The sequence below is a fragment of the Hippoglossus hippoglossus genome, chromosome 18, assembly GCF_009819705.1.
Source record: "Hippoglossus hippoglossus isolate fHipHip1 chromosome 18, fHipHip1.pri, whole genome shotgun sequence".
NCBI classification, from domain to species: domain Eukaryota; kingdom Metazoa; phylum Chordata; class Actinopteri; order Pleuronectiformes; family Pleuronectidae; genus Hippoglossus; species Hippoglossus hippoglossus.
The window spans coordinates 10,863,338-10,890,588 of record NC_047168.1 but is presented as its reverse complement, the minus strand read 5'-3'; the positions used below and the strand labels follow the sequence as shown (position 1 = coordinate 10,890,588).

General features: G+C 45.2%; 4 protein-coding genes and 2 long non-coding RNA genes across 8 annotated transcripts in view; 3 read left to right on the top strand and 3 right to left on the bottom strand.

The window, feature by feature from the left end:
• Nucleotides 1-492: 492 nt before the first annotated feature.
• On the bottom strand, nt 493-8,313 carry LOC117752084. The gene is made up of 3 exons (XR_004611982.1): nt 8,207-8,313; nt 6,571-6,573; nt 493-506 (listed from the first exon to the last, which is right to left on the bottom strand). It is a non-coding gene; the product is annotated as an uncharacterized LOC117752084 (long non-coding RNA).
• On the top strand, nt 1,806-8,205 carry LOC117752083. Its single transcript, XR_004611981.1, has 2 exons — nt 1,806-1,995; nt 8,045-8,205. It is a non-coding gene; the product is annotated as an uncharacterized LOC117752083 (long non-coding RNA).
• On the top strand, nt 8,304-17,735 carry per1b (period circadian clock 1b). Of its 3 annotated transcripts, none has more exons than XM_034569160.1 (19): nt 8,304-8,867; nt 9,056-9,273; nt 9,444-9,565; nt 9,916-10,117; nt 10,266-10,445; nt 10,580-10,658; nt 10,803-10,909; nt 11,011-11,164; nt 11,271-11,547; nt 11,839-11,947; nt 12,256-12,409; nt 12,496-12,611; nt 12,981-13,118; nt 13,626-13,991; nt 14,224-15,020; nt 15,107-15,290; nt 15,411-15,624; nt 16,013-16,163; nt 16,281-17,735. In XM_034569160.1, the coding sequence occupies exons 1-19, from the start codon at nt 8,452-8,454 to the stop codon at nt 16,545-16,547; spliced, it is 4,251 nt and encodes a 1,416-aa protein (XP_034425051.1). In that variant the 5' UTR covers nt 8,304-8,451; the 3' UTR covers nt 16,548-17,735. The 3 variants fall into 3 exon arrangements, with proteins under 3 accessions (XP_034425051.1, XP_034425050.1, XP_034425052.1); XM_034569159.1 differs by having other exon boundaries at nt 12,250-12,409; XM_034569161.1 differs by lacking the exon at nt 12,981-13,118 and having other exon boundaries at nt 12,250-12,409.
• LOC117752052 (calpain-5-like) overlaps nt 17,048-27,251 on the bottom strand; it is a 26,060-nt gene continuing 15,856 nt past the window's right edge. Inside the window, exon 11 of the mRNA XM_034569187.1 lies at nt 17,048-17,441. Coding sequence (XP_034425078.1) covers nt 17,400-17,441 — 42 coding nt within the window. The 3' untranslated portion in view covers nt 17,048-17,399. The remainder of the gene's footprint in view (nt 17,442-27,251) is intronic.
• On the top strand, nt 19,242-25,583 carry pcolceb (procollagen C-endopeptidase enhancer b). Its single transcript, XM_034569200.1, has 9 exons — nt 19,242-19,383; nt 20,541-20,649; nt 21,603-21,861; nt 22,145-22,269; nt 23,224-23,360; nt 23,466-24,067; nt 24,182-24,262; nt 24,872-25,042; nt 25,235-25,583. The coding sequence occupies exons 1-9, from the start codon at nt 19,295-19,297 to the stop codon at nt 25,363-25,365; spliced, it is 1,704 nt and encodes a 567-aa protein (XP_034425091.1). The 5' UTR covers nt 19,242-19,294; the 3' UTR covers nt 25,366-25,583.
• The window catches only part of LOC117752076 (transmembrane protein 272-like), a 3,750-nt gene continuing 3,678 nt past the window's right edge, over nt 27,180-27,251 (bottom strand). The window contains exon 6 of the mRNA XM_034569235.1: nt 27,180-27,251. This exon is cut by the window's right edge and continues 189 nt beyond it. The gene's annotated coding sequence lies outside the window, so the exon portion shown is untranslated.

Below are 27,251 nucleotides of genomic sequence, written 5' to 3'. Positions count from 1 at the left end.
TAACTTCTATTAGAGGAACAGCTCATGATGAATTATGGACATTTACATACATTATCACACTATAGTGATGTTTTTGTATTGGATTTGATGTCTTTTTTGTTCATACACAATTCTGCAAATAAGTCTGTTCCTGTTGAAATTTAGAATGTGTTATTATAATATTTTTTAGCTATTCATGTTTATACACTGTATAAACCATTGCAGGATTGGGTTGGACTGCATGTGGAGTCACTGGGGAGTTATTTCCCAAAAGCTCAGAAAGAAAATTCAGAGTAATTGAAAAAATAACGTTGAGAGAAGAGAAGCTTGGATCCCATGCAGATGCAGAACATGGCCATCTTTGCTGAGACTCAACACTGATGACTCACCACAAACACAAATACAAAAGCACGATTGAGTGTAGCACGTACAAACAGAGGCCCTTTTTTTAATTTCAAAGCACTATTGTAACTAACATTATTAGATGTGTGCTCAGATAATGGTTTGAGTACGTTCTGTATTTTGGCCTGCACTCCTTCTCCACCCCCCCTGCAGATAAAATGTACCAGCAGCCTCTGGCATGTGCCCTACATCTGCTCTGTTTACAGCCAGCCAACAACCACCCCTCCGTCCGCGTGCCTTCAGAGAGGGAAAGCAGTACAGTCGACGTCACCCGGACTCGGAGCACGTTGAAAAGTGCATGCATGGCCTCGCTGCCGCCGTAAGTACCAAATAAAGGCGCAGTGCAATACAACCCTGCGTTGGTCCTGTGCTGAGGCGAAAAGGTAGAGGAGAGGCAGGAGAGTGTCCACATTCATTCGGTGTCACAAATGAATTCACCTGTCATTTGAAAATAATAAAAAGCTTTTCACTTAACTTTCAGGGGTAACATGAGGAGAGGGTCAAACATTTGTATATAATATAAATAAAAAAATATAATAGAAATGCATAGCAATTACCTGAAAAAAAAACGTATGATCCATATGTATGATCAGCTGCATCTTCATCCGTGTATAACTGGATGATGTTTGGTCATTTGGTCAAAGTCGAAACCAAAGAATATAACTGCTTATTTTCGCAGTTATTAACAGCTACAGGTGCATCACTGTTACAGTTATAACCAGCTACAAGTGCATCACTGTTATTTATGCAGTTATAACCAGCTAAGGGCATCACTGTTATTATTAGAGTTATAACCAGCTATAAGTGCATCACTGTTATTTATGCAGTTTAACCAGCTATAGGTGCATCACTGTTATTATTAGAGTTATAACCAGCTATAAGTGCATCACTGTTATTTATGCAGTTTAACCAGCTATAGGTGCATCACTGTTACAGTTATAACCAGCTATAGGTGCATTTCTGTTATTTATGCAGTTTAACCAGCTATAGGTGCATCACTGTTATTTATGCAGTTTAACCAGCTATAGGTGCATCACTGTTATTTATGCAGTTATAACCAGCTAAGTGCATCATTGTTATTAATACAGTATTATAACCAGACGAAGCACAACCTCTCCACCGTACCATCAGTACAACAACATAAGCTTTCTCCTCCTCACACTAAAATCCCGGTGCGCCGCTTACACCGTCACTTACGGTCAGCCCCGCTGGCCCACAGCAGCGTGTGCTGGCCCCGCCCCCTCATGTCCCTGTGTTTGAAGCCGGGACCATACTCACTACAACGTGAGCGCCGGGCCCCGTGCGGCCGGCCCCGCCCCTCGCCAGCCAGTCAGAGCGCGCCGGGGGCGGCCGCGGGGCGGGGTCACAACCGCCCCGTCGTCCAATCACGGCGGCGCGTTCCGCAGCACTTGCCAGTCCCTGCACCGGCACGTGTGTCCCTGCGTGTAGATCGGTGTTCGGGGAGGCGGACGCGAAAGAAGAAGGAACAGAAAAGAGCGCAGCGCTAAAACAGCGGGTCAGGATTCACACTGCGTCTCTGTCCCTCTCTGTCACTCACTGTGCTGTCATGGTGGAGTAACGAAGCTGCTCGCGACGTTCTCACACTTACTCCAGGTAAGCTTCTGCTCTTTATGCGTCTTTTATGCGACCGTGTAGTTTAGCACGTTTAGCTGTCACTCTTTTATTTTAACTCGTATTACTTAGTAAACAACTTCAAATTCATACTCGGCTGTGAAAACATCCAACAATGCTAACAGTCTAACACGTGCAATGTGTAAATGTGTTTTAACCCTTTGCGTACGCAGTGCGCGTAAACGTACAGCCTCCAGGATGAGAACACGTTTATTACGCTTTTTTAAGTAAAAGAAAAAAAAAAGTGAACAGTTGCTAGCTAACATGTCTTAAAATGTACTTGTGGCGTTTATGCACGTATTTTTTGACATTTGACTTCAATCGACGGATTGGGCTCGTGATGGGGTGGACACGCATGTGGACACGCATGTGTTGAACAATGTAGTGACAGGCCTGTTCCCTGTGGAAAGGTTCACACTGTTTTGTATTTTATCTATATTTTATCTGCAGATGATTGTTTTGCCTGATATTAAGTGAAGCACTAACTCGATCTGTATTCATTCGTGATCGGTTTGTTATCAGTGCCAACGTGACGCCGCCTGTTCCCATCAGGTTTATGTTCTGCTCCCTCATACACATGAGGGCACGCCCCTTCAGATGCATGGCCATCCCATCTATAATGTTCAGCCTTTTATTTTTTAAACATATGAGATTTATTACCTAGTTGTTCCTCACACCTTTGACTGCTGCCACTGAAGCAACATCAGGTATTTTAATGTTATTTTAACAACACTTAACTTCTTTAGAGGCTTTTTTTAATTTCCTGATCTTGTTCCTTTATATTTGCAGTGTCATTGATTGGAATTACTGAAATGTGTATATTTGTTATAGTGTCTTCATTACAATAATCATACTGGACATTGAAAGTAGCTCCTCCTCCATCACACACTGCAGAGTGGATGCATGTGTTTGTTAGTGTCTGTAAAATGCAAACATGCGTCATGTATTTGAAACAACGGTGCAGAAATGATTATATAGATTAATATCTTCTTTATCATGAATTCTTATTTTACGTTTTCTTCTTGTTTAAGTGTTCAGCTTTTATTTTGAAATATTTTGGATTTATTGATTATTTATTACTTACAAAATTGATAATATAATAAAAAAAATATATATATAAATATAATTCACTAGAGGCTCCTGTGTTCCTGATGTGTGAAAGCATGATCAGGCATCATTACAGCTTGTTTTATTCTGTTGATACACCCACACAGCATGGGGCTCACAAAGACCACAGGAGCTCAATCTGCACTGATGTAGCCCTGCAGGTCTTTGCAAGTATTTCACACTGCTGAGTGGCTAAGTGCGCAAAACAGCTGTACATACATATTCTAAAGGGTTACACAGGCAAATGTTGACCAAGTTGTAAACAGAAAGCAGAAACTCTCCGCCACCCAATGTGAGCCCATCGTGTGGGTGGGCATCATGAAGGGGACACTTCCAGCGTATGAATAAGCCAAACAAACTTGACACCAGCACCATTCATTTTGTATGTGTGTCAGTAGAGGTGGGATGGAGAAATGACATGAAATGTTTGTACCTTTACTGGCCTTTAAAAGTTGCAGAAATCTAAAATAAATTTCAGCGAAGAGGGACAGAGAGATAAAGAGATGGGGGGGATGATCATCAGTGATGGTGTTTGGAATGCTCTCAGACAATTAACTAACCATACACTCAAAAAAGTCCTCTAATCAGTCACTCCCAGCTCCCAAACACAAAAGTAGGCCGTCACACATTTAATTGCTATTTGTTTTGCAGCTCTATTTGTTGCTCAAAAAAAATTAATCATGGCACGGTTCTCAAAAACAAAAAGCTGAGGACAAGTGGTTACAGGTGGATTATTCCCACTCGTCTATCAAGCATGCTAATGTAGTGGGTTCACACAACATCCTAAGCTGTTTTTTGTTGGTAGTTAGTTCCAGCCAAAACCATGAACATCAGCTGTCACTACCCCAGGAGATGACCCGATTAGCCACTTACCCAGTTAACAAAATGTGTGGTACAGTGACATAGAGACTGCTGGTAGATGTTGTGGAAGAAGGCCAACATGAATATAAGTTTGAAATGTCTGCTAAGTATCTGCTGAATAACATACATCCAGGTGGTAGAAAGAATTGGACAGGACTCAGCTTATACCGCATTTTAATGTTACCTCATTAAAATGCTTTGACATTTTCTGGCACGTTGGTTTCTACAACTTGGATGATGTTTAAAGTGCTGCAGCTTTGATTGATGTGCACGTGAGGCTGTGCCACAACCAGTCCAGAATTCACTTCATTTTTAACTAACCTGGTTTATTAATCTGTTGGGCTCTTAATCAGCCCATCTGGCCGGTGGAAGAATGGATCAGTGGCCCCATGTCTGAATGACGTCAGTGGGAATTGAACTTTCAACCATGGCAGAGGCTGTGTTGTTGTTCCTTGTGTTTTAGCTCATGTTTTGTGTTTTCTAATCGCTCCTAAAAGGAAGGTAAAGGATCTGAAACTTTCCCCAGCCCTTTAGGGGTGCTGGTTTGTCATGTGGAGGATTTAAATTCTGAGGATGGGGTTTAAGATTTTGTGCCATGCAGGAAGGTTGTGTCACGAACCAGATCTCCACCAGGGAGCTAATCTTCATATGGCCTATTTCCAGTTGTCGAAAAACCCACTAACAGTCACTAAGGGAAATTCCTCCTCTTGCAATCGGAAAGGAGTCACTTAAAAGCCACGTATACCTGCTAATTTTGGTGTAAAAGAGGTATAACGCAATCATTCAAACTTATTTGTATAGTCCATGTACACACATCACAATTCACTTCATGGGGCTAAACAATCTATGAAAAACTACCAAAAATCCCCTTTTAACAGTGGGGGAAAATGCAAAAACCCCAGGGAGAGTTTCGAGTGAGAGATGCCCCTCCCAGCACGAACAGAATACATCCACAAAATAACAAATATTTATGAGAACAATCTATGTTTAACATAAATGTTCTAAGCATTAATTGAAGAAAGAAGAGATTAAGAGAGAGAGGGTGTCAGATGGAAGTTATTAACATTGTTTTTTACAGTAATTACATCAAAAGACCTCAGATTTCAGCTGCATTTCAGTGTTTCTATTTTACCAGAGCAAACTACAGCCAAAGGGAAGAAGATCCACCTTAAGTGTATTTATAATGTGTATAAATGTTTGAGTAATAACAGCGTAGTATGCTGTAATGTTGCTTTAAGAAGTGGTGTGGCCCTGCCTTGTTGTATTTTATTTTCACCACAATCTTTAATCGCGTGTCTCACAAATGTACAAGATGTTCAGTGCGGGGCGCTGCAGCTGATCGTGAATCAGCTGCTCCGCCCCGCATGTCGAACCAGTCAGAGCCCGAGGCGGAGCTGAGACCAGCGTGTGAGAGCCGTCTCCCTCCGCATGCCGAGCGCTCTCATTGGTCCGGCCCGGCGACCAATCAGCGGCCGGCCAGGCGTGCGGGAAACACCGCTCCGTACACGTGCAGCATGTACACAGCAAGAGCTGCGCGGGGGCGGGTCTCTGTGCGCGCGCCTCCTCCCAGCGAGTGCACGGAGCAGGGTGCGTCCACGCAGCAGAGAATCACAGCTGCGTTAGTTTGTAATTGTTTTTATGTATCTATTGTGCTGCGGATGATTTGTAGACTCGTCGATGTCGCGCCGCACCTTCCTGCAGCAGGGAAGCGTCTCGTGTTTCCTTGTGTTAATTCCAGGTGACCGTCGCTTTGTCTCGGTATCGTGATGATGTACTTGCTGCGGCTGTGGAGCACTTTGTTCCTCTTGCCGCAGCTCGTGTTCTTTCTGGTAAATCGCTGGTGACTCACACGGAAGTTAAAGCTTTCTCTGCTGTGGTTGTTTTTCGTCACATCGAGTTTATGCGGACTGGAACTAGGGCTGCAATACTGTTGATTTCCATTACTGTTAAAACCTGCTGACTGCTTTCTGGTTAAATCTGTTATTCATTTAGTCTCAAAGCAGCACAAAATTTGTCGATTATAACCAGCACAACTCTTTCCAAGCCTGAGGTCCTTAAAAAATGTTGTATCTGTTGATCAGTTAATCAATTAACCGACTCGTTAGGGCTCTAAGTGCACCAGCCAGACTCAGTAGATGAGGTTTATTAAATGTTATGTTTTATAAAGGTAGGATCCACTGTTTCTGTTTGAAATATGTTATTGTGTGTTATATAATCACACTTGAGAAATTACTGGACCTCACCTTTGTCAGTAATTATATTCATTGACTAGTACACTGTAATTACAGTGACTGAACAAAGTACGTCACTGCCTTGCCTGTGTACTGTAACTCTTATCAGATGAACACTTGATTGTCATCACCAATCATAGTTTACATATCTGTGGCCAACTGTTGGAGCCGAGCCCAGAGAACAATAACTATGACTTCACCGGAGTCTGTCTCCTGCATCTCGTTCACAACCACAGAGATGCTTTTGTTGATTTAAAACATTAGTTCAATCAATAATGATGTTTCGCCCCCTTTTTAGTTGCATCAAAAACCCTTCAACAAAATCAGTGTGTTAAGAACTACTTAAATTGAAATAAACCATCTTTGAGAAAAATGGATTTAACCTGTCCTTTGACTTTTTAGTTAAGTCGATGTCCCATACGCTAAGATGGAGGAGGCGGGATTTATGACATATCCTGCAGCAGTGTTACAGCACATGGATTGAATTTAATGAAAAGGGGGCACCCCCCCATTCCAAGAAAATGGCCCACTACAGTTGGCTTAGCAAGTGGGTGGTTGGGCCAGTTCACCACTACCACCTCCTACATCCACCACCATATGCCCTTGCCGTCACCCATAGAAGTATGCATGGCTGCCAGCCTGACACGACGCCCACTCACACCCTGCTTGCATATTATGTTCCCCCGCCCAGTTCGGCTGCAGTGCGCACACGATTTGCCATGTGCAATTGATAATCATCCATGTCACAAAACATAATGCTGATTAGCATTAACGTGACTGGAGAGGAGGCACCTTGGTCACATTGATACAGCGTCACATGAATTTGTCCCAGTTCAAATCCCTGCAGTTGATCCACCAGTTTCCGCTCCAGAGTTACTACGTTTATTTTAATCACTGTGTCAGGAGTTGCAATCGTCATTAGCCGTCCATACCTGTTATCCACCTGTCAGGAATAATAGGCCATATCCAGCTGGTGACGGCTGCTCTGAACCTGTCCACTAAGCCGATATTGGGTTATTGCATCATCACAGGAAACTGCGGTGTGTACGAGCCACCAGGCACATACTTAAACCTGTCCTGAGCGAGTTCTGCATCAAAAGCATCACAGCCCACCTGGCGTGGGAAGGGGAAGATAATAGGGGTTTGTGAGACAGCTCTGTATAAAAATGTAAAGGTTTGGCGACTGAGGACCGTTCTGTGTTGTCTTCTAGTTGCGTTTGCAGGGCTTAAAGGATTAATTGAGTGTCTTTCTTACCCAAGAAATAAATAGCACTAGACGTTTACTTGCGTAGGTGGTGCACAGATATATACCGCAGGACACTTTGCACAAAGCAAACCCTAATTTATAGCAGCCCTCTCATGTTAAGCTTTATTCCCTGCTCCTGGGGTTCTGTTTGATTTGACTGTCGTCTGGGTAAAGGGAGACTAAGCTATGACGACAAATGTCACTTGTAATTGAGGCATTAGGACACTTCCTGTGCTTCTATATTCAGATGCACGCATACGCACTTGCTGCATGCACATAGGAGGAGATTGCATTATCTACTCAAAGTGATTTTCTTGATAATCCAGGTATAAGGTAAACAACCACACATACTTACATCCGGACAAACATAGAGCCTTCACCACGAGGCAGGGAAAAACATCTCATGGTCATATTTGAATCTTACTTGGAGGCCGACACGATAAACTGATAAGCATTTATTTTTCTCTCTTTTCATAGTTTAAGTCCTTGAGATGTACCGACAAGGCCATAGCAAGCATTTTGTAATCTTGTAGCTAATATATTCCTCTTTCTCTCTCTCTGCTTCTCCATTTTTCTGTCATCTCAGGTGGCCTCTAGCACCAAGAGCAATACATCTCCGAAGAGGCGAGAAGACCAGATACAGAGCGAGGATAATTTTTTTGCTCTCACCCAGAGCTGTTTTTCTCACTCTCCTTCACAAGCTCTCGTCCCATCTGTCGGAGCACTTGTGCCAAGGCTGTTTCGTAACAAGAAAGATTTTGCTGCCATTTTCAAAACCCCTAACAAAGGGCTCATGGCCTGAAACTCTTACATTTAACAGTTTTTTGTCAGGATTTGACATGAAATTCTCTCCATGGTTCTTAAAATAAACATCCTTCCACTATGATCTACCTGTGGATACACAGTACCACTTAAATTTAGATTTAAGTCGTTCCTGCTTTACTCCTCAGCTGAAATCTTAATCAAGCTGCACCAGCCTCATCCTACTCTAGTATGAGTTATGAAAACTCAAAATTAATGGCCAGCAGCAGCACTCGGGGGAGGGTTGCAAGGGCCAACGGGAAAAACAATGACCAGGAGGCAGAGTCGGAAGGGTTTAACTCTATGAAAACCATTGGCGGTCAGCCCAGTGCCAATATCACCATCCCAGTGCAAGGGAGCGGAGCCCGTGGAGGCTCATCTCCCAGTGCAGGGTCGGGATCCGGAGGTTCATCCAGAGACCAGAGGGGTCCCAACTCAGATGATATGGACGGCCTCTCCAGCGGTAACGACTCTGGGGAGCGGGAAAGCGAAGGCGGGATGGAGAGGGGAAGCGGCTCACGTGGGCGCCAGTCCACGAGCAGCTCCCACAGCTCGTCGAATGGCAAGGACTCAGGCATGATGCTGGAGACCACAGAGAGCAACAAGAGGTGAGAGGAGATAGAAACTAGCAGTTTATTAATTATTATTCAGGCGAGAGGTGGGGCAGCCGGGTGCAGCAGACAGAAGCAGTAAAGCGTATTAACTCCGCTGCGGAGATCAGTCAATACAGCAGTGACATAGACATAACCAGCACCTTTTTTGTCTGATTAAAATGTTAATTCCTCTCTCTCTCCAGCTCCAACTCCCAGAGCCTGTCACCTCCCAGTTGCTCCGTGGCCTACAGCACCTCCGGCTGCAGCAGCGACCAGTCAGCGAGGGCCCAGACCCAGAAAGAGCTAATGAAGGCCATCAAGGAGCTGAAGCTCCGTCTGCCATCTGAGCGAAAGTCAAAGGGTCACTCCAGCACTCTAAATGCACTGAAATACGCACTTCAGTGTGTCCGACAAGTCAGAGGTGAGCATCTGTTGCTGTAGGTTTCCTCTTCTCTGCCCTAAGAGGCAGTGCATGTGTTTCTGTGAAGTGATGGCTTTCAAGCCCCAGCCCTTTTAGTTGATGTATATTTTGTGTCTTTGAGCTTTTTCTTATATTGAAATCTCACTTTAACTTGTATTCACTTTTTGCAGCAAACCGGGAGTACTACCACCAGTGGAGTGTGGAGGAGTGTGAAGGCTGCAGTCTGGATTTGTCCACCTTCACAATCGAGGAGCTTGATAACATCACCTCAGAATACACCCTCAAAAACACCGTAAGTTTTTTCTTAATATGCTTAATGAGCTACTGACATTTTTCTCATAACTTTATAACTCTTCATACCTTTTTCGGCCACCAGGTATGAAATGTAACTGGTTGTTATATGCAAACATTCAATCCACACACTTAAACACTCAGTTAACAGCTTTTGAAAACCTTATTTTCTCAGTTGAACTTGGCTCATGTTCAGAAGCACACTTCTTCACGCTTTCTTTATTCAGTAACAGAATCTATTTCACTACTAAGCTGCCAAATACCCACTGTGCCCAGAGAAAGATTTAATCGACAGATTGTTGGTGAAAGTACGTCTTTCTAAATACCTTTATCTTTCTCTGCTTTTTCCAGGACACGTTCTCCATGGCCGTGTCATTCTTGTCAGGGAAGGTTGTGTACGTATCCCCCCAGGGCTCGTCCCTGCTGCGCTGCAAGTCCGATTGTCTTCAGGGGACTATGTTCTCTGAGCTGTTGGCTCCGCAGGATGTCAGCACTTTCTACAGCGGCACAGCACCCTGCCGCCTTCCTTCCTGGGCCTCCTGCATCGGTTCCGGTGAGCTGAGACAAGGGGAAATTGGGAAAGGGTTAATAAATGGGAAGATTTGGTGTGGATAAGATATATCCAGGATGAATTTGTAGGGCTTTACTGAATTTCATTGTACCTTTTCCTGTACTGACTTTCACATCCTCTTTCCTTCCAGTATCTCCTCAGGAGAAGTCCATGTTCTGTCGGATCAGTGCTAACCGGGTGCAGGGCGGCGAGATGCGCTACTACCCATTCCGCCTCACGCCGTACCAGCTCACTCTTCAAGACTCTGACACTGCTGAGCCACAGCCCTGCTGCCTGCTTATTGCAGAGAGGGTCCACTCTGGATATGAAGGTATTTAATACTATACCGTATTGTTTTGTGAAGCAGACAGAGACCCTTTGGAATTTACCAGCTATCACCTATTTTCACCTCTGCTTTAGATATACATGTTTCTGATCTGTATATGTGTCCTCTGTGCCGTCCAGCTCCTCGTATCCCAGCAGACAAGAGGATCTTCACAACCAGTCACACTCCCAGCTGCCTCTTCCAGGAGGTTGATGAGAGGTCAGTTCTTCTGTTGCATCTCAAAATTGAGCAATGATTACTTGCACGAAGAATATCAGACCATTGACAGTTTATTGAAATTCAGAGAGCAGTAAAAGATGTGTTATCATTATGTAATGCTGTGTAAATATGTTGCGTTTGCAGGGCAGTGCCGTTGTTGGGTTACCTTCCTCAGGACTTGGTGGGAACCCCCATCCTGCTTTACATCCACCCAGAGGATCGGCCACTAATGGTGGCCATACACGAGAAGAGTGAGTCTCTTTAGTTCTGAAATCTGAATCATTCACACACATTATCTACTGGAAAATGAGCAGCTTTCTCATTGATTTTCTGCTTTGTTGTCTCTCTTCAGTCTTTCAGTTCGCAGGGCAGCCATTCGACCATTCGCCCCTGAGGATGTGTGCCCGCAGCGGGGAGTATGTGACCATCGACACCAGCTGGTCTTCCTTTGTCAACCCCTGGAGCCGCAAGGTGGCATTCGTCGTAGGGCGCCACAAAGTCAGAACGTAAGTTTGTTATTTAACTTGCTTGAATTTGAAAGTATTAAGATAAAAAAAAAAATTGTTTTGAATTAATATGAATAAAGAATAATTGTGTTCTTCCTGTCTCCAGGAGCCCTCTGAATGAAGACGTGTTCACCATGCCTCATGGCTGCGAGAGCCAGACCACCACGCCCGACATCGTGCAGCTGACTGAGCAGATCCACCGGCTCCTTGGGCAGCCAGTGCACGGCGGCGGCTCCCAGGGCTACAGCTCGCTCGGGTCCAGTGGATCGCGGGGCTCCCACCGGTCACGCCATCAGCACCATAGTGCCTCGGCCACCTCGTCCAGCGACGGCAACGGCCCGGCCATGGACAAGGCAGTTGTTGCTGTTGCTTTACAAAAGCCTGTGAGTTTAAGCGACAACACAGGCACAGGGTCAGGGGATAGAGCTCATACAACAATGATGCTCTACAAGACATGTAGAGGACAACAAACACTTACACAACATAGTCATCTCCTTTTAAACGCACACTGTAGCAAATACTTCAGTCGTTTTTCATTATCATGTTACATCCTATTTAAAATGCATGCTTTCAAATTTCTTATTCAACATGAGGAAAATGTCAATTAAGCTGAAGTCCATGCCGATGTCATGCAGCATCCAGTTAACCGCGTCTTATGCTATGATTTTCTCCAGATGACATTCCAGCAGATCTGCAAAGACGTTCACATGGTCAAGACGAGTGGACAGCAAGTTTTCATCGAGTCCCGTAATCGTCCGACGCCCAGAAAAACCGCCAACACAGGTAAAGTAAAAAGGACAGATAACTGATGTCTATCATACAGTAGGATTTATTTCCTCTGCCAAGAAGGTTGTTTTCTGTCAGCAGGATTACTTAAAAACTACAGAAACAATTTCCATGACAATTTAAAACAGGTGGATGTTTCTGGTTTTAGAATTTTTGTGGTGACCAATGGAGAACACACAAAATTAAAGAACATGCAAAACCTGCCTGTTACTGGGAATTAAACTACAAAGAAGGAATCGTAAAAATATATCACTATATATCAAGTATTCACCTCCTGTTCGTATTTGTTCTTCATCCAGCTACAGCAAACATCAGAGCCATCAACAGCGACCCAATCAGAGGTTTGATCGCCGACATGACAAAACCTCCCAAAGCTTTAGTCCCTGCACCGATCGCACAGAAGGAGCCGCCAACCGGCTACTCCTACCAGCAGATCAACTGTCTGGACAGCATCATAAGGTGTGTGTTTGTGCAAATCTTGATGCCATACATTACCTCTCTGTTTGTCACTTTACTCATCCAACAACATGTTTGCCTTTGTGCAGGTACTTGGACAGTTGCAACATTCCCAACACAGTTAAGAGAAAGTGTGGCTCCTCCCGCACGGCCTCCAGTACATCTGACGATGACAAACAGCAGGAAGCCAGCGGCAACAACAAAGGTGCTTTTTAATTACGCTTATTACGCTGACGCAGTGTGGGTTGTTGTGCTGGTTTTATTTTGTAAGTCACAGTAATGCAGTTCATGTTGGTGGAGAAAATACTCCTAAGAATGCTGAACATGTGTTCACCGCAGGATTTTTTTCTTTATTTGCTCCTCTTTTTTTAATTTTGCTTTTGCTCTACAAAGCTTTGTTCATGCTCTATGCTGATCGTTTAATGTTCTGTTTCAAATCTACAAATATTTTTTTATTTTATTTCTATCTGTGGAACTCGGACGCTTGCTCAGACTTTCTTCAACTACCGATAGGAAAAGGCTTGTGCCTGTGTCCGCCCAGAACACATTAACTAATTTTTTGTCTGTGGTTCAGTTAACCTCGTAGGTGAACCACCTGCTCTGCCCCCTCTGACCATGGCCACAAAGGCAGAGAGTGTAGCCTCAGTCCTGTCCCAGTGTAGCTTCAGCAGCACCATCGTGCATGTGGGTGACAAGAAGCCTCCCGAGTCAGGTGGGCAACATCAACACTCTTCTGTTCGCTGTAGTTCTGTTTTTCATCAGGTTTGTATGGAGGCTTTTTGCATGTCTCAGACTGAATTTAAAAGGACTTCAATATGCTTCAAGGCAATTCCTTGAAGCATTAATGTTAAGCTGTAACATACTGTGATACTGTTTGCATATTTTCTTCAATTATCTTGTGATTAACTGCAAATAAAGTGATTGTCTTTTTTTGTCTAATCAGATTTTACCTCAAACACAGTTTCCACTTTGTTTCAACTTTTGCTGGATTGTGTTAAATGCTTAAATCAAGTACACAAGAGTCCTTTTACTAATGCAGTAGTTTATCTACTACCTTCTATATCTTAGCTGCCGGTCATTCCAGACCAGGTCAAAGTGTTGAAGCTTTTTATTGCTGTCTTTAACTTTCCGGTTGTAAGAGGAAGAGTTTGATATTCCTTCTTCTAAAAGTTACAGAACCTCTAACACCTCTCCGTACGCTGCTTCCTATTTATCACAGACATCGTCATGGAGGACACACCTACAACTCCCACGCTAGCCCCTCCTCGTTCTCTCAACATGCCGACACCGCCCACCGGCAGCCTGATGCTTCCCGCAAGCACAGCCACCGCACCCCCTCCTCCCATGAGCCCTCTCACACAAACTGCTCAGCCAGACAGGGACAGCCGGAGAAGCTGCAGTGTTGGTGGGGGCGGAGGAGGAGGTCGGCTAGGTCTGACGAAGGAGGTGCTCTCTGCCCACACCCAGCAGGAGGAGCAGGCATTCCTTGACCGCTTCAATGACCTCAGCAAGCTGCGCGTGTTCGATCAGACGGCGTCTTCGACTGTGCGGTGCCTCACCCCTGCTGCCAACCCACTGTCACGAGGTAGGGGCACACTGCAGCCACCATTCTATCACACACACACACACACACACACACACACACACACACACACACACACACACACACACACACACACACACACACACACACACACACTTCTAACAGACCTATATCAGATTAAAAGTTCAAATTTATTCATTGTTGTAAAATAAGCAAAACAAATGTTCAGTGGAAAATATTTTTGCTTTATTTTTTAAATCTTCTCTTTCTCCAGGAGTGCGTTGTTCCCGTGACTACCCCGCTGCAGGAGGCAGCACCGGTCACCGGCGAGGCCGCGGAGGAAAAAGACTTAAGTGCCAGGAGTCATCTGATCAGCACAGCTCTCTGGGAATGAGCGGGAGCCGGCTAGACCCCAGAACCAGCGCCGCCCCCATGCCCCTCCACGTGCCACATGGACCCCTGACAAACTCCTCGTCCTGGCACTCTGTAGGCTCCCGGGCCAGCATTCCCTCCGCCCCTTTCGCTCCTGGTATGCTTCCAATATACCCTGTATACCCACCGCTCACTCAGCCACTACCCATCCCAGACCCTTCACGCTTCCCCCCGACCCAGATGGTTCCTCCCATGATGGCGCTCGTTCTTCCCAACTACATTTTCCCCCAGATGGGAGCGCCCATCTCTCAGCCGGGTGCCACCCCAGGACACTTCTACAATCCTAACTTCACATACCCCAGTGCCACCCCAGCCATTGCCCCAGCCATGATCCCCACTGTCATCTCCAGCCCTGTGCCCATTCCCGGCAGCTGCGTCCCGTCTCGTAGCAGCACACCACAGTCCTACAATCAGACGCCAGTGGACCGCGAGGGCGCGGTGTCCCCCCTCTTCCAGTCCCGATGCTCCTCCCCCCTCAACTTGTTGCAGCTGGAGGAGACGCCAAGCAACCGGTTAGAGGTTGCCTCTGCCCTGGCGGCATCACAGCAAGCCACGTCCTCTGCACAGGGCGGTGCTGCTGGGGGACCGAGCTCTGCCAATCAGAGGAGCGCTGATGTTACCTCCAAGGAGAATGAGAATGTAAGTACAACACATGTTCAGGATAACTTGTCCTTTTCTTATTTCTTGGAAGATTATGAAAACTTACCTGTTTATTCTCTCATCAGGGTGAAGCTAATGAGTCCAACCAGGATGCAATGTCCACCTCCAGCGACCTGCTGGACCTGCTGCTGCAGGAGGACTCCCACTCAGGCACCGGCTCAGCTTCTGGTTCAGGGTTCTCGGGAACCAGGTCCTCGGGTTCAGGCTCCGGCTCCAATGGATGCAGTTCCTCTGGCACCAGCGGCAACAGTAAGTAGATATATTTCAGTCCCCAAAAAAAAATCATGTATTTATAGGTTATTCCGTGTTTTGTAAAATTAATGACAATGACCGTTATTAATCAACTTTTAAACTTCCCCGTCTATGCAGGCAGCAGTCAGGGCAGCCACACCAGCAAGTACTTTGGCAGCATCGACTCATCGGAGAACGACCACTCCCGCAAACAGCCAGCAGGGGGCAGCAGCAGTGCAGGGGGAGATGGAGGCGAGGAGCAGTTCATCAAGTGTGTCCTCCAGGACCCCATCTGGCTCCTGATGGCCAACACCGACGACAAGGTCATGATGACGTATCAGCTGCCAGTCAGGTAAGAAGAGAAGGTCACTCATTAGTGCGCATAACTCTGTCATCTGCTTTAATGCCATTTAAAACATCTTAAAAAAAAGACAAACAAAGACAGGGGTGAAAACATAACCTCCTTGGCAGTTGTAATGGGAGCAGATCATCCTAGAAATATTTTTTCCTGTTTCTTAAGAAGTATTTTTACCTCTTGATTACCCCTAACAAGCAGTGTACTATATATTGATATTAAAGGCCGAAAATACTCAGTAGAATTTTGAAAATACATCGTTTCATCTTGTGCGTCATCTTGCACATCAGCCTTGAACCACTAACCGACATCCATTAGACATAAATAATGACCATGGAAGACAGCAGGTTTTCAGTGACCATGTATTTTTTGACTTGTGTAACAGGGACATGGAGACAGTGCTGCGAGAGGACCGCGAGGCCTTGAGGAGCATGCAGAAACATCAGCCTCGGTTCTCAGAGGAGCAGAAGAGGGAGCTGAGCCAGGTCCACCCCTGGATCCGCACAGGACGCCTGCCACGAGCCATCAACATCTCTGTAAGTCGCCTGCAGCTCAACCAAAACCAAATATACGAAGACAGAAACATGACCTCCTTGGCCGAGGTAATTAACCAATGAAACAGACTAGAACTAACCTTCCTCTCTGGTTTTTAGGGCTGCACGGGCTGCAAAGTTCCCCCCTCCGTGGCACCGGCCGCACCGTTCGACTTGGAGATGGAGCTGTGCAGTGAGCAGAAGGCTCAGGAGGGCAGCGCCGGCAGGGGCAAGAAAAACCTCTCAGAGACCCCCATGGATGAGACTCGCCCTGAGGTTAAAGAAGAGGAGGAGAAAGGAACCAAAAGGCAAAAAGGCAGCCATGACATGATGGCAGAGGAGCAGACAGCGTGCTCACAGGCTGCGGAGTCTGCCATGAGTCACTGAGTTGGTGGCCAAACATGAAGAAACGGCATCATGACGTTTAGACTTTAAAATGCAGGAAATGTGCACCTTCGAGGAGCGATGCCCGTGACATCATTACACAGGATGTAAGGTGTTCAGACGGCCTCTTCCGGGACATCAAGGTTTATCATTTGATAGGTCACTTGGTAGAGTGAAGAAGAACTTACACAGAACGTGCACACTCAGCTTCAGAGAGAGAATCAGGACTTTACTCTTCTCTCTCTCGGCTGTTCTCGTTGTTCTAAGTGTATTTATTTAAGTTGTAAAATACTCACAGAGGACTGAGGTGAATCTGTTACAAAAAAAAACCAACGGATTTACGTAAAAAGATGGATGTGCTTCACCACAGTGTCCTCCTCCATGTTTTTATCTTTCCTTTTTGGGGTTCAGTTCATGGGGGTGGGGGAGGGAGTTCACGTGAATTGCAGAATGTTTCCAAGGTTGTCTGGGATCCTGCTCCCTCTTAAATCCTGATTATTTTATAAAGTAAAATCTTTTCCCCGATTAAAGTAGCATCGACTTTCATCCTATAGAGTAAATGTACAGTGAGAAGCAGGTTATTTTGTAAACATTGTGTATATTTTTATACTTTCAGGAGAGGATGCTCGTATCCTCTTCTGTACTGATATGAATTGAAAGGAAACGCTAAGACGTTTCTTATTTCCCCTGTGACATTACAATCTCGTGCGACGCACGTTAATCATGGAGGCAGTATGGCAATCGACAGGACACCGACCTGGACTGTGGGCTTTCTCTACAGCAGGGAATTAGAATGTGCATTCGTGCGGCCGCTCCGCAACGGAGAAACGAACAATCGCCTCCCTGAGATAACGATTATCTCACAAACATCACAGACAGTCTTTCCACACACACACACTGCCAGCACCCAGAGGAGCTGCGGAGCCTTCAGTGGAGGAAGAGCTTTTGTTTCGCCAGCGCTCACTCACGGTGGATTATGAAGAGGTGGACATTAACTTTAAAATGTCTTCTGAGTTTGGACAGTGTTTACTCTCTCTCTCTATCCCTCTCTCCTCTTCTCTGTGGCACTGTTCTGGTGATGTGATATTCTCTGCTTGTCGTCAGTGGTGTCTGCGACAGTTTAATATTTTTGTGAAATTCTTTTAACAAAAAAAGACAATAAAATTGACTTGAGAAGTCTCTAAATGTTAAGTCTTGGCCTGTCTTTTATTTTGTCCTCCAGGACGGTCAGTTTTTTTTTCAGATTTCATGTCTTTGCAGTGTATTTTAGTTGGCGTGGATACTGAGAAGTGTCCAGAATGAACTGGAAGCAGAGAGCAGATCGGGGCAGCTGCTTTCCTCACACAACCACAGTCTCCTTCTGTAGCTGCGGCTTTTACCCAGAGTGGTCACCGCAGCTTAAAAAAGACGACATGCCCTTGTCGAGGCAAAGTGACTTCATTGACTTCTCTGTACTTTATCATTATAACAATGATGAAAATTATGTGACGTGTCTTTGCCAGAGCTGATGTCAATCAGTGCATATTTAAAGTTACAGTACATTACCTTATTTTTACAGTAGCAATGGATCCAAAACAAAGTATTTCAGAGTTGCAGTTAGGAAATGGTCAATAAACCAAAGTATCGTACAAAATGTCTTAAATAAATAACAGCTCAAAATAGAGTTGGGGATGAAGAACATTTACGACATCACCAGAATGTGAGGACAAGCAACAACAGTTAAATTCAGACATGAGGAAAGAAAAACTAGGCTACAGCTACAGGAGGTAAAACGATGTTACAGAACTGTGATGAATTAAGAAACTATTTCTAAAATTCTCACCCAAATGTTATCAGGAGCAGCCGTTCAGTCTTATTTGGAATAAAAAAATGACTGCCCTTATAATTTCAGGTTTTATCTATTTATTTAAACTTGTTTTAAAAATCAATCAAACTGTATGAGGGTTTGGTGCCTTTCTGCTTTTACACAATTTGATTTAAAGAAGATCTGAGTGATCACATCCTGAAGGAAACATGAGTCTGTAACAAGTTCCACTGCAGTCCTTTCAATAGATAAATACGTTTAAAGCAAAAACCACAAGCACTTGCCTTGCCAGGAGTGCCATTACAAGAGATGGTATGTAAAAGATGGACGACACTTTTCTTATTCCTCACACTGTACAAATATGAAGCCAAAATATCCCACTACGGGTGCTGCCATCTTGTGGTTCTGGCGTTTTTCGGCGGCAGAGTCTGGGCAGTAGCAATCAGGGTGTGGAGCCAGGATATTATGTTGATTTTTGAATCCATTGTTTATTTTATTTTGTATGTTTTGACTTATTCGTTTCGTCCATGTCCCATCCACTACCACGGAAGAGGAAGGGGTTCATGACCTATACTGCAGCCAGCCTCCGGAGGGCGATCCAGCTGTTTTGGCTTCACTCTAGGAAGCCGTCACGTCCTCCATCTTTATACACACTCTATGGTCATAACACTCACTCGCCTGCCGAAATGTATATAATCCATGTCTCCACCTGTTGAACAACAACAACCTGAGTGGACACATAACGAGCTCTGTGTGCTCGGACCTGTACGTACGTTACGTTTGGCCCCGAGTCCATGTTCCCTCCCCTCCCATCACATCCACTTCCCTCCTCTTCCTCCCCTCCCTTTGCATTTCTCCACGCCTTTACTTTGCTTCTACCCCTCCTTCCTCCTCCTCCTCTTCTCCTCCTCCTCTGCCTTCTTTCTTAAACCGGGAGGACAGCAGGATGGAGGACAGAGTGTGGAGTGTGTGGCTTCTTTTCGCTTTGACTCTAGGATGGACGGAGGCTCAGAGTCAGAACAACAACTCAACCAGGTAAGTGTGTGTGTGGGTGTGTGTGTGTGTGTGTGTGTCAAATCTTTACATGTCCCCCTTGTGCATCCTTTCCTCCTGTCCTTCACCCTTCATGTACAAATGCAGCGTGGCATTTTCACGGCCACATCTGCCCCCATCCACTGCTGTGTGTTTTTCTCCCTCTCCCGGTTGTGATGTTATGGTTACGCCGAGTCGAAATAGAAGGACGCAGTGTTGGGGAGATGTGGTTGGCATCCCATAAACACACAGGCAGGAGGACACCAAATGACACTGCAACCTGAGAGTTTTAAGCTCCAGTTCCAAGTGGTTACTGGACCTGGTGTGTACACTGGCAGGAGGATGTCCACACACACACACACTCCTACACACAGGGTGTTAATTGAACATGAGACAAACAAATGCCTGTGGGCTGTTCACATCCACGGGGTCAGAAGGGAGGGACGCCACCACTGGGTTTTTTTGGGCCTTACAGTTGTGCGACCACAGCAGACGCACCATGCATGCCTGAGGGCCTATATATGGCTGATGATCACAGAAACAGTCCTCACAATGCTACACATTAATTTAAACCTTTTCTTGTGCAACAACTCTGCAGCTACAGATTTTGTAAAACTAATTGAGCGGAAGCCTGGGCAGCCGACGTCTGAAAATAACGGGTCTGGGGCCCCTGAGTGCTGCAAAATTAAAAGCCGAGGCCGGCCCCAAGCTCTGATGTGTGTTTATACGAGTGTGAAAGAGAGGGTGTGTGTCACCAAACTCCATGTGCGAGTAGCGTTTGAACGTGGCCGTCTGCTGGAGTAAAGTATGTGTTCTACGTCTAGTGTCAACTTTCTTGTGGCGAGGTAAGTCTGAGTATGGGGAACGCTCACAGTGCATTTACTGTATATTAACTGTCTTCCTGGCTTGGTTTTACGAAAACACACACACAAGCCAGGAGGGCTCTCATTGGGAACCTCCCCAGACTCAGGGAACAGAGACAGACTGTGCCGCTGTGGTTCTCTGCATGTATGTAAACGTGTGTGTGAAGGATTCTGCTTCAATACTTTTCATTATGGCTGCTTATTGAAATGGCATTTTTTTCTTCCGCTGCTGCTTGTCCAGTCAGAAGTTGCACTCACTCCTCTTCCTCCTCCTCCTCCTCCTCCTCTCTTTTGCAGGCCGACCTTCCTCTGTGGAGGCCACCTGGTCACAGACTCGGGCATCGTGGCCAGCGAAGGCTTCCCGAGCCACTACAAACCCAACAGTAAATGCACCTGGTACATCACCGTGAGTCATTGACAAAAAAAAATATATCACTGCATCATCACACTGGTTAGGAGGCGGAGACGCTGCGGGGGGGTGAGACCCAAACACTGGTACCAGCTGGAGCTTTGGTGGCAGATGCCAAAATGCTTTGGCAAGGAATCCTTACATATTGGCTGTGGCTCAGAAGGCAGAGCGGGCTGTCCACTAACCGGAGGGTCAGCGGTTTGATCCCAGTCTGGTGTCCTTGGGCAAGAACCCAAAGTGCCCCTGATGGCTGTGTGGACATGTAATAGAGTTATGTGCTGTGTGTAGCTGCACAGTATGAACGTGTGTGCTGTACAAATAACAACCATTTATCATTTGACAAACAAATGCAATTGAGACAACAATTTACCCACAATGCACAAGGTTCATATCAGCCAACGATAAACCGGTGCAACCTCTCCACCTCTTCTGACTTTCAAAGTCCATCCATCCATTATCCATACTGTTTAACCTTTGAGGGAGATGGGGCCAATCACAGTAGGAGATGTACAGTCTCTAATTAATTGAACACCAATCTGCACGTCTTTGGACGATGGTGCTGCCCGCTCCGCCACCGTGCCGCCCTCCAGCCAAACAAACGAAACATTAATTTAACGGATTCAATTTCACACTAATGAAAAGACCAAATCCAAGTTATTCACTGCAGAACAGTTTCACCTCTTCAAACTTACAACCTGACTCTGCCCCATCTTCAAAAATACACATTTTATTTACAACGTCCAAGTTTTTTCCACATTCCGACTTCTAAACACATGGACACACCGAAATTGCTATTCCTATGTGACAGAAGAGCACGTGAATGCATCATCAAACTACGAAAGAAAATTTAAAATGTTCATTTCTTTTAAAAACCTACAAATACATCACTTACTCCTAAAACCTTCTCCTCTTTACTTCCTCTGATTAACCTCCCCTGCCACCTCCTTCAGGTCCCCGAGGGCCACGTGGTCATGCTCTCCTTCCGCCTCTACGACATGGAGGCCGACCCCACCTGTCGCTACGACTACCTGGACGTCTACAACGGCCACACGCGCTTGGTGCAGAAGCTGGGACGTTTCTGTGGGACGTTCCGGCCCGGCGCCCTCATCTCCACCTCCAACACCATGATGATGGACATGGTGTCGGACGAGTCCAACGGAGGAAGAGGATTCCTGGCGTACTTCACCGCAGGGAAGCCACATGTGGAAGGTGCGGACACACACACAGACCCTAGTGAACCACCCGAAGCTTCAGCTACACACTCTGATTCCAGTTATAAATGGAAGCTCTGTGTTTGACGTCTCCTCTGGTGTTATTACGCAATTCTGTTTGGTGAAAATAACTCGTATTTTGAAAGGGAAAGCCTTCCACGATCCTTCAAAGCCGTCACCTGAGCAGCGTTTATTCCTCTTTTTGCCTCAGGTACAGTATCGAAAGAGGTTTGAATCTAATGTTTGAGCTTTTAACTTCTTTTTCACTCTTTTGCCCAAAGAGAATCAGTTCTGCGGCGGGCGGCTGACCAAATCCCAGGGCTCGATCAAGACGCCCAACTGGCCCAACTCGAATTACCCAGCAGGCATCAGCTGCTCCTGGCACATCTCCGTAGAGCCGAGCAATGTAAGCCAATCATAACAGACTTTGTATTTGATGCTAGTCTTTCGTCTTTTTCTCAGAGCATCAAACCAGACAAATTGGATGTTAATTTTGGGTTCTGATCATAGACCGTGTGTAAAGATGGACAACATGACAGCTCCCAAAAGTGAAGCCAAAACCTCTTGATCGCCCCCTGGCTGCTGGCTGCAGTATAGATCATAAACTCTGCCTCCTCAAACAATTGAATGCATGAAAACCAATAACTGCAGGTGTGAGTGAGCCGTGCCGAGGGGAATGGGGCTGTGCACGCAAGTAAAGTACATGCAACGTAGTAAAACGTCAGAGTTACAAAGTGCATGCTCCCTTTATGAAAAATTAGATCCATGGTTAGGTTACGCATCTTTTTTTGCCGTCACCACAACTGGATCCGCAAAACAGACAACTAATGCCCCTTATACAATCTCCTTTGTATAAGCTGGTTATGAATACAACACTGAATGTACAGCAGCAGGTGTTTAAAACAACGTATATGCAAAGAAACCTGCAAAGAAACACCAACAGGAGCATTAACGTTTTCATTTCCTTGTACAAACATTTTAAAGAAATAAAATTTCAGTCCAACTTTAGGTGCAACTAAGACATGTTGAAAACAAATCTTAGTGAAGGGGGCCCACCAGAAGGAAATATTCAACTTCACGTCTCCAACGTTGTTTGTGTGCGATTCGTGACGAAGTTCAAAATGAAAGAGTTCATTGAAGAACCTGCGGGCGTGTTCACGTGTGCCGAGAGATTGAACGCGAGGAAAGAGAGAGGGAAGCGAGGGCGAGGGAGTAAATGGCCTTCTGTGTTTCACAAGTCAGGCCTCTCTCTCTCTCTCCTCCACCACCACCACCACCCGTGCCTCTACTGTACCGGGTTCATGTAAACTAGCTACAGCTCACATCCTTCAATCCTTTTATGTTGCTACCTCTCTCGCAGGTGATCGAGGTGAAGTTTATAAAGCTGGATCTGGAGCCCGACACGTACTGTCGCTACGACTACGTGGCGTTGTTTAACGGAGGAGAAAAGGACAACTCGAGACGAATCGGAAAATTCTGCGGCGACAGTTCACCAGGGTGAGATTACCGATCAGAAAATGGGTGTTGAAGTCAAAACATGGGCTCAAAGGTAGGTGAAAAATTATTCCTTCCCTTCATCCACTTTTCTTATTCCGCACATAGAATCATAGTGACCAACGGGAACGAGCTTCTTGTCCAGTTCGTCTCCGACCTCAGCGTGACCTCAGACGGCTTCATGGCCTACTACTCCAGCGTGCCCCGTGGCTCCCGAACACCCACCGCTGGGGGGGACTTCATCTACGGGCCGCAGACGACCTCCGCGCCACAAAAAGCAGGCGTGAGGCCGAAAAAGACAATCAAACCGACCCCCAAACCGAAACCTGTCAAGCCTAAGCCCACCAAAAAAGCCCTGGTGAAGAAACCTCCGCCACGCAAACCTGCCGCCAAGCCGGCGGTCAAGCCCACGGCTAAACCCAAACCAGCTAAACCGACACCTAAGGTACCCGTGAGAAAGCCTGCACCTAAACCTGGAACTAAACCCGCGCCCAAACCTAAGCTCGTCAAACCGACGCTCAAACCCAGGATCAAGACTAAACCCACCCGTAAACCTACACTGAAGACCAAGCCTACATTAAAACCTGCCGCCAAAAAACCAGTAAAGCCAACCGTCAAGAGTGGAGCGAAACCAAACGCCAAACCTAAAGCCACACCTAAACCTGGAGCGGGCAAAACCGTGACAAAGAAACCCGTCGTCAGCAACAAACGTGAGTGGAATTAACTTTTAAAATCTGTTCATTGCCTCTTTGTTTATATTAGTTCACGCCTGTAGTAGGATGCAAGTTGATGTGCTCGTTATTTGCCGTGTGTGTTTCCCGCAGCTTTACCACTGAACCCACTGTGCACACAACCCTGTAAGAGGACAGGGACTCTCCAGACCAGCTTCTGCCCTCATGACTTCGGTGAGCCACAACATCAGGCCCTCTTCTGGTCCAAACAAAACTAACTCCATCCTCACAGCTTTATACTTTCTGTAGAATTATGTCAATTTTTTCACTGCTTGGTTCTCATTTTGTCTATCAAACAAACTTTCATAAACAAAAATCTCATCTTATCACTGGACTGCACTGGTGTCCCTGCCTGAGACTGAGACACTTCAACCTCCTGTGGCAAATAACGAACTAACTGTACTTTGCACAATTCAATCTCTAGTGTTTAACGTAATTTTTATATTTATAATTCCACTAACACACAACAGATTCCTTGTATGTGTAAAACTGCTTGGCAATAAAACCTGATTCTGATGTTTAGCCTGACAACAAACGCCCCAATGGGCACACCAAGCACGATGCTGGCGCCAGTTTCAGTCTGGTGCACTTGTCATTTCCCCATCCAGCAGCCATGTTGTTTTATTAACAAATGCACTTGAACCCATGGGTGCATTGGTCGCTCCTTCTGAACCATGCACCTTGTGTTTTAGACCACACAGACTTCAGTCATTACAACAGAGCCACATATCTTTTTTCCCAGCAATTTCAATTGTCTCTCCTACATTTCTGTGTCTCATCCAGTGATCACGGGTAAGGTCACGTCTGTGACCGCTGGTCCAAGGGGCTCAGCGACAATCGAGGTGTCCGTGATCAAGGCCTATAAGACAGGACGCCTCAACACCGCCAAATCAGGACCAGTCACGTCAGTCAAGCTGACCACTACCTGCAAGAAATGCCCCGGGCTCAACAAAGGTACAATACGACACAGGCTTATTTTTCTATAAAACACTGATGCATTGAGGTGTTTGCATTTTTTTAATACATTTTCAATGGCCTTTTTGAAAAAAGATATACACTTGGGCCCCCTGCAATTACTATTTCAATTTATATTTTAAAAAATTGCATTCTTACATCATTTTTTGTAAATAAACGTCTCTTTTCCAGGCCAGAACTACGTGTTGATGGGAAAAGTCGACGCACAGGGCGCCGGCCATCTCAGCCCGTCCAGCTTCACTCTCCTCTACAAGCCCATCCACGGCAAAGCCCTCGCCCTCCTCTCCCGCAAATCATGCTGACATCACAGCCCAATCACATTACCCCCCCCCCCCCCCTCATAGTCCAGGCCATCGCTAAAAACATGCAACTTTACATAAAGACTGAAAATATTTGATATATCAGAAACACAATGTTTATAAAATACATTTTAAAATTCAAACAGTAAGTCGTATATTTTGTATTGCGTATCTAAGTTATAATATTTCTGTGTTAAAATATGAACATCAATAAACAATGTGATGCTGGAGTTGATTTTTACCATCTATTATCTTTTCATGGTTAATTATCACCGGATCTTCTCTGAGTATCAGACAAACATGGAAACCGATGTATATTCTTATGTTGACAGTCATTAAAACCATCAACCACCTTAATTCTCATCTACTGTGTGAGTTTATTGTTGGTTGAACTATTCATTCATCTTTATTTATCCCTGAGAATAACTTTGTATATCATCATCATCACGTTCTTGTTGCTGGATGACATTCAAACCAATATTTGATATTTCAACTTTCCATGACAAATAAGTGAGATAGGAAATATATGGACAGCCTTTTGTGTCATTGAAAAATAAATCTCTTCTGCAAACTAACACACACATGCATCATCATCAACCACAACAACATATAGATGGACTCCCCTACCAGTGTTGAGCCATCAGGAGGAGGAAGGAGACACCAGGACACCACCCTCCTCATCATCATCGATCCCTTGGCTTCCTCAAACAGTTGTCTTTGCAGAATATATTTCTACACACAGAACAGAGAGATTGATCAGTTTTCCACAGCATGTGTCATGTATATTAAAGCAAACGCAGAGATTTAGTGGCATCTAGTGGCAGAGTTACAGATTGCAACCGATAAAATACCCCTCCCCAGCCATTTTAAGAGCTCTTTCAGGTTATGTTACATCAATATAAAATTTCTAGGAATAGCGACAAAGAATTCTACACAGTAAGATGAACATTGACACTGAAATCTGTCTGTGTCGACATCACCATGAGACCAACTGCCCATACTGAGGCTAACTTCCTCCCTGAAAAGCTTTCAGTAGGAAGAGATCGTCAAACTAACACACAGCAGAATATACAGAAAAATACACAGCTTCCAGAAAATGCAAAGATAATTGTCAATTTATTAAAAACACGTGGTTGTACAAACTATCAGGTTACGTTAGACGTGTCTGAAGAACTTGCAGACACGTCTTTATGCAAGAACATAGTTGCATGTGAGCCTCAGTGTGCACAGGTGTGGATTTCTTATTTCAAAATGCTCCATAAAAAAGAACTGAAGTCTTGAGTAATCGTACAGTTAATGCAGGCTTACAGTTTGTGGTTGGTCAGCAGACAGGCGGGTCAAACTGAAAGTCCTAAACGCAAAAATCGAGGAATGAAGCAGAAGTAAAAAGAAGATGTGAGCGGAAAAACTAGAGCACAAAGTTTACTGGTCACATGAAGAGAAAAGTGAACTGGGAGGCAGGGAGACAACTGAGCACAGGTGAGACACATTAGGGTGGAGCGGGGAATCAGGGGGGAAACAAGGAGGGCGGAGAATTCCTGAAAAATGGTCGTCATCAAGGAAAAGTAAAAAAAGCAGTTCCTCAAACTACCCACACACACTTCCTTTAAACTCTTTCTGTGTGAGAAATTGAAAGTCTGAGACCGACATTGCTTGTTCTGGAAATATATTTTGTTGAAAAAACATAATTTGGGTTTTAGAGAAAAATTACAGGATCCTAGAAAGTCTGAAATTCCTCCGATGGGGAAACTGAGGAGCACAATGAGTTAAATTAGTTTGTTTTATGAGTGAAATAAAATAAACTACAAGACAAACTGAATACACACAGATCAGCCATTTAATCATTTCATCATGTACAAAGCTTGAGCCCAATTTTCCGGCTGCACATA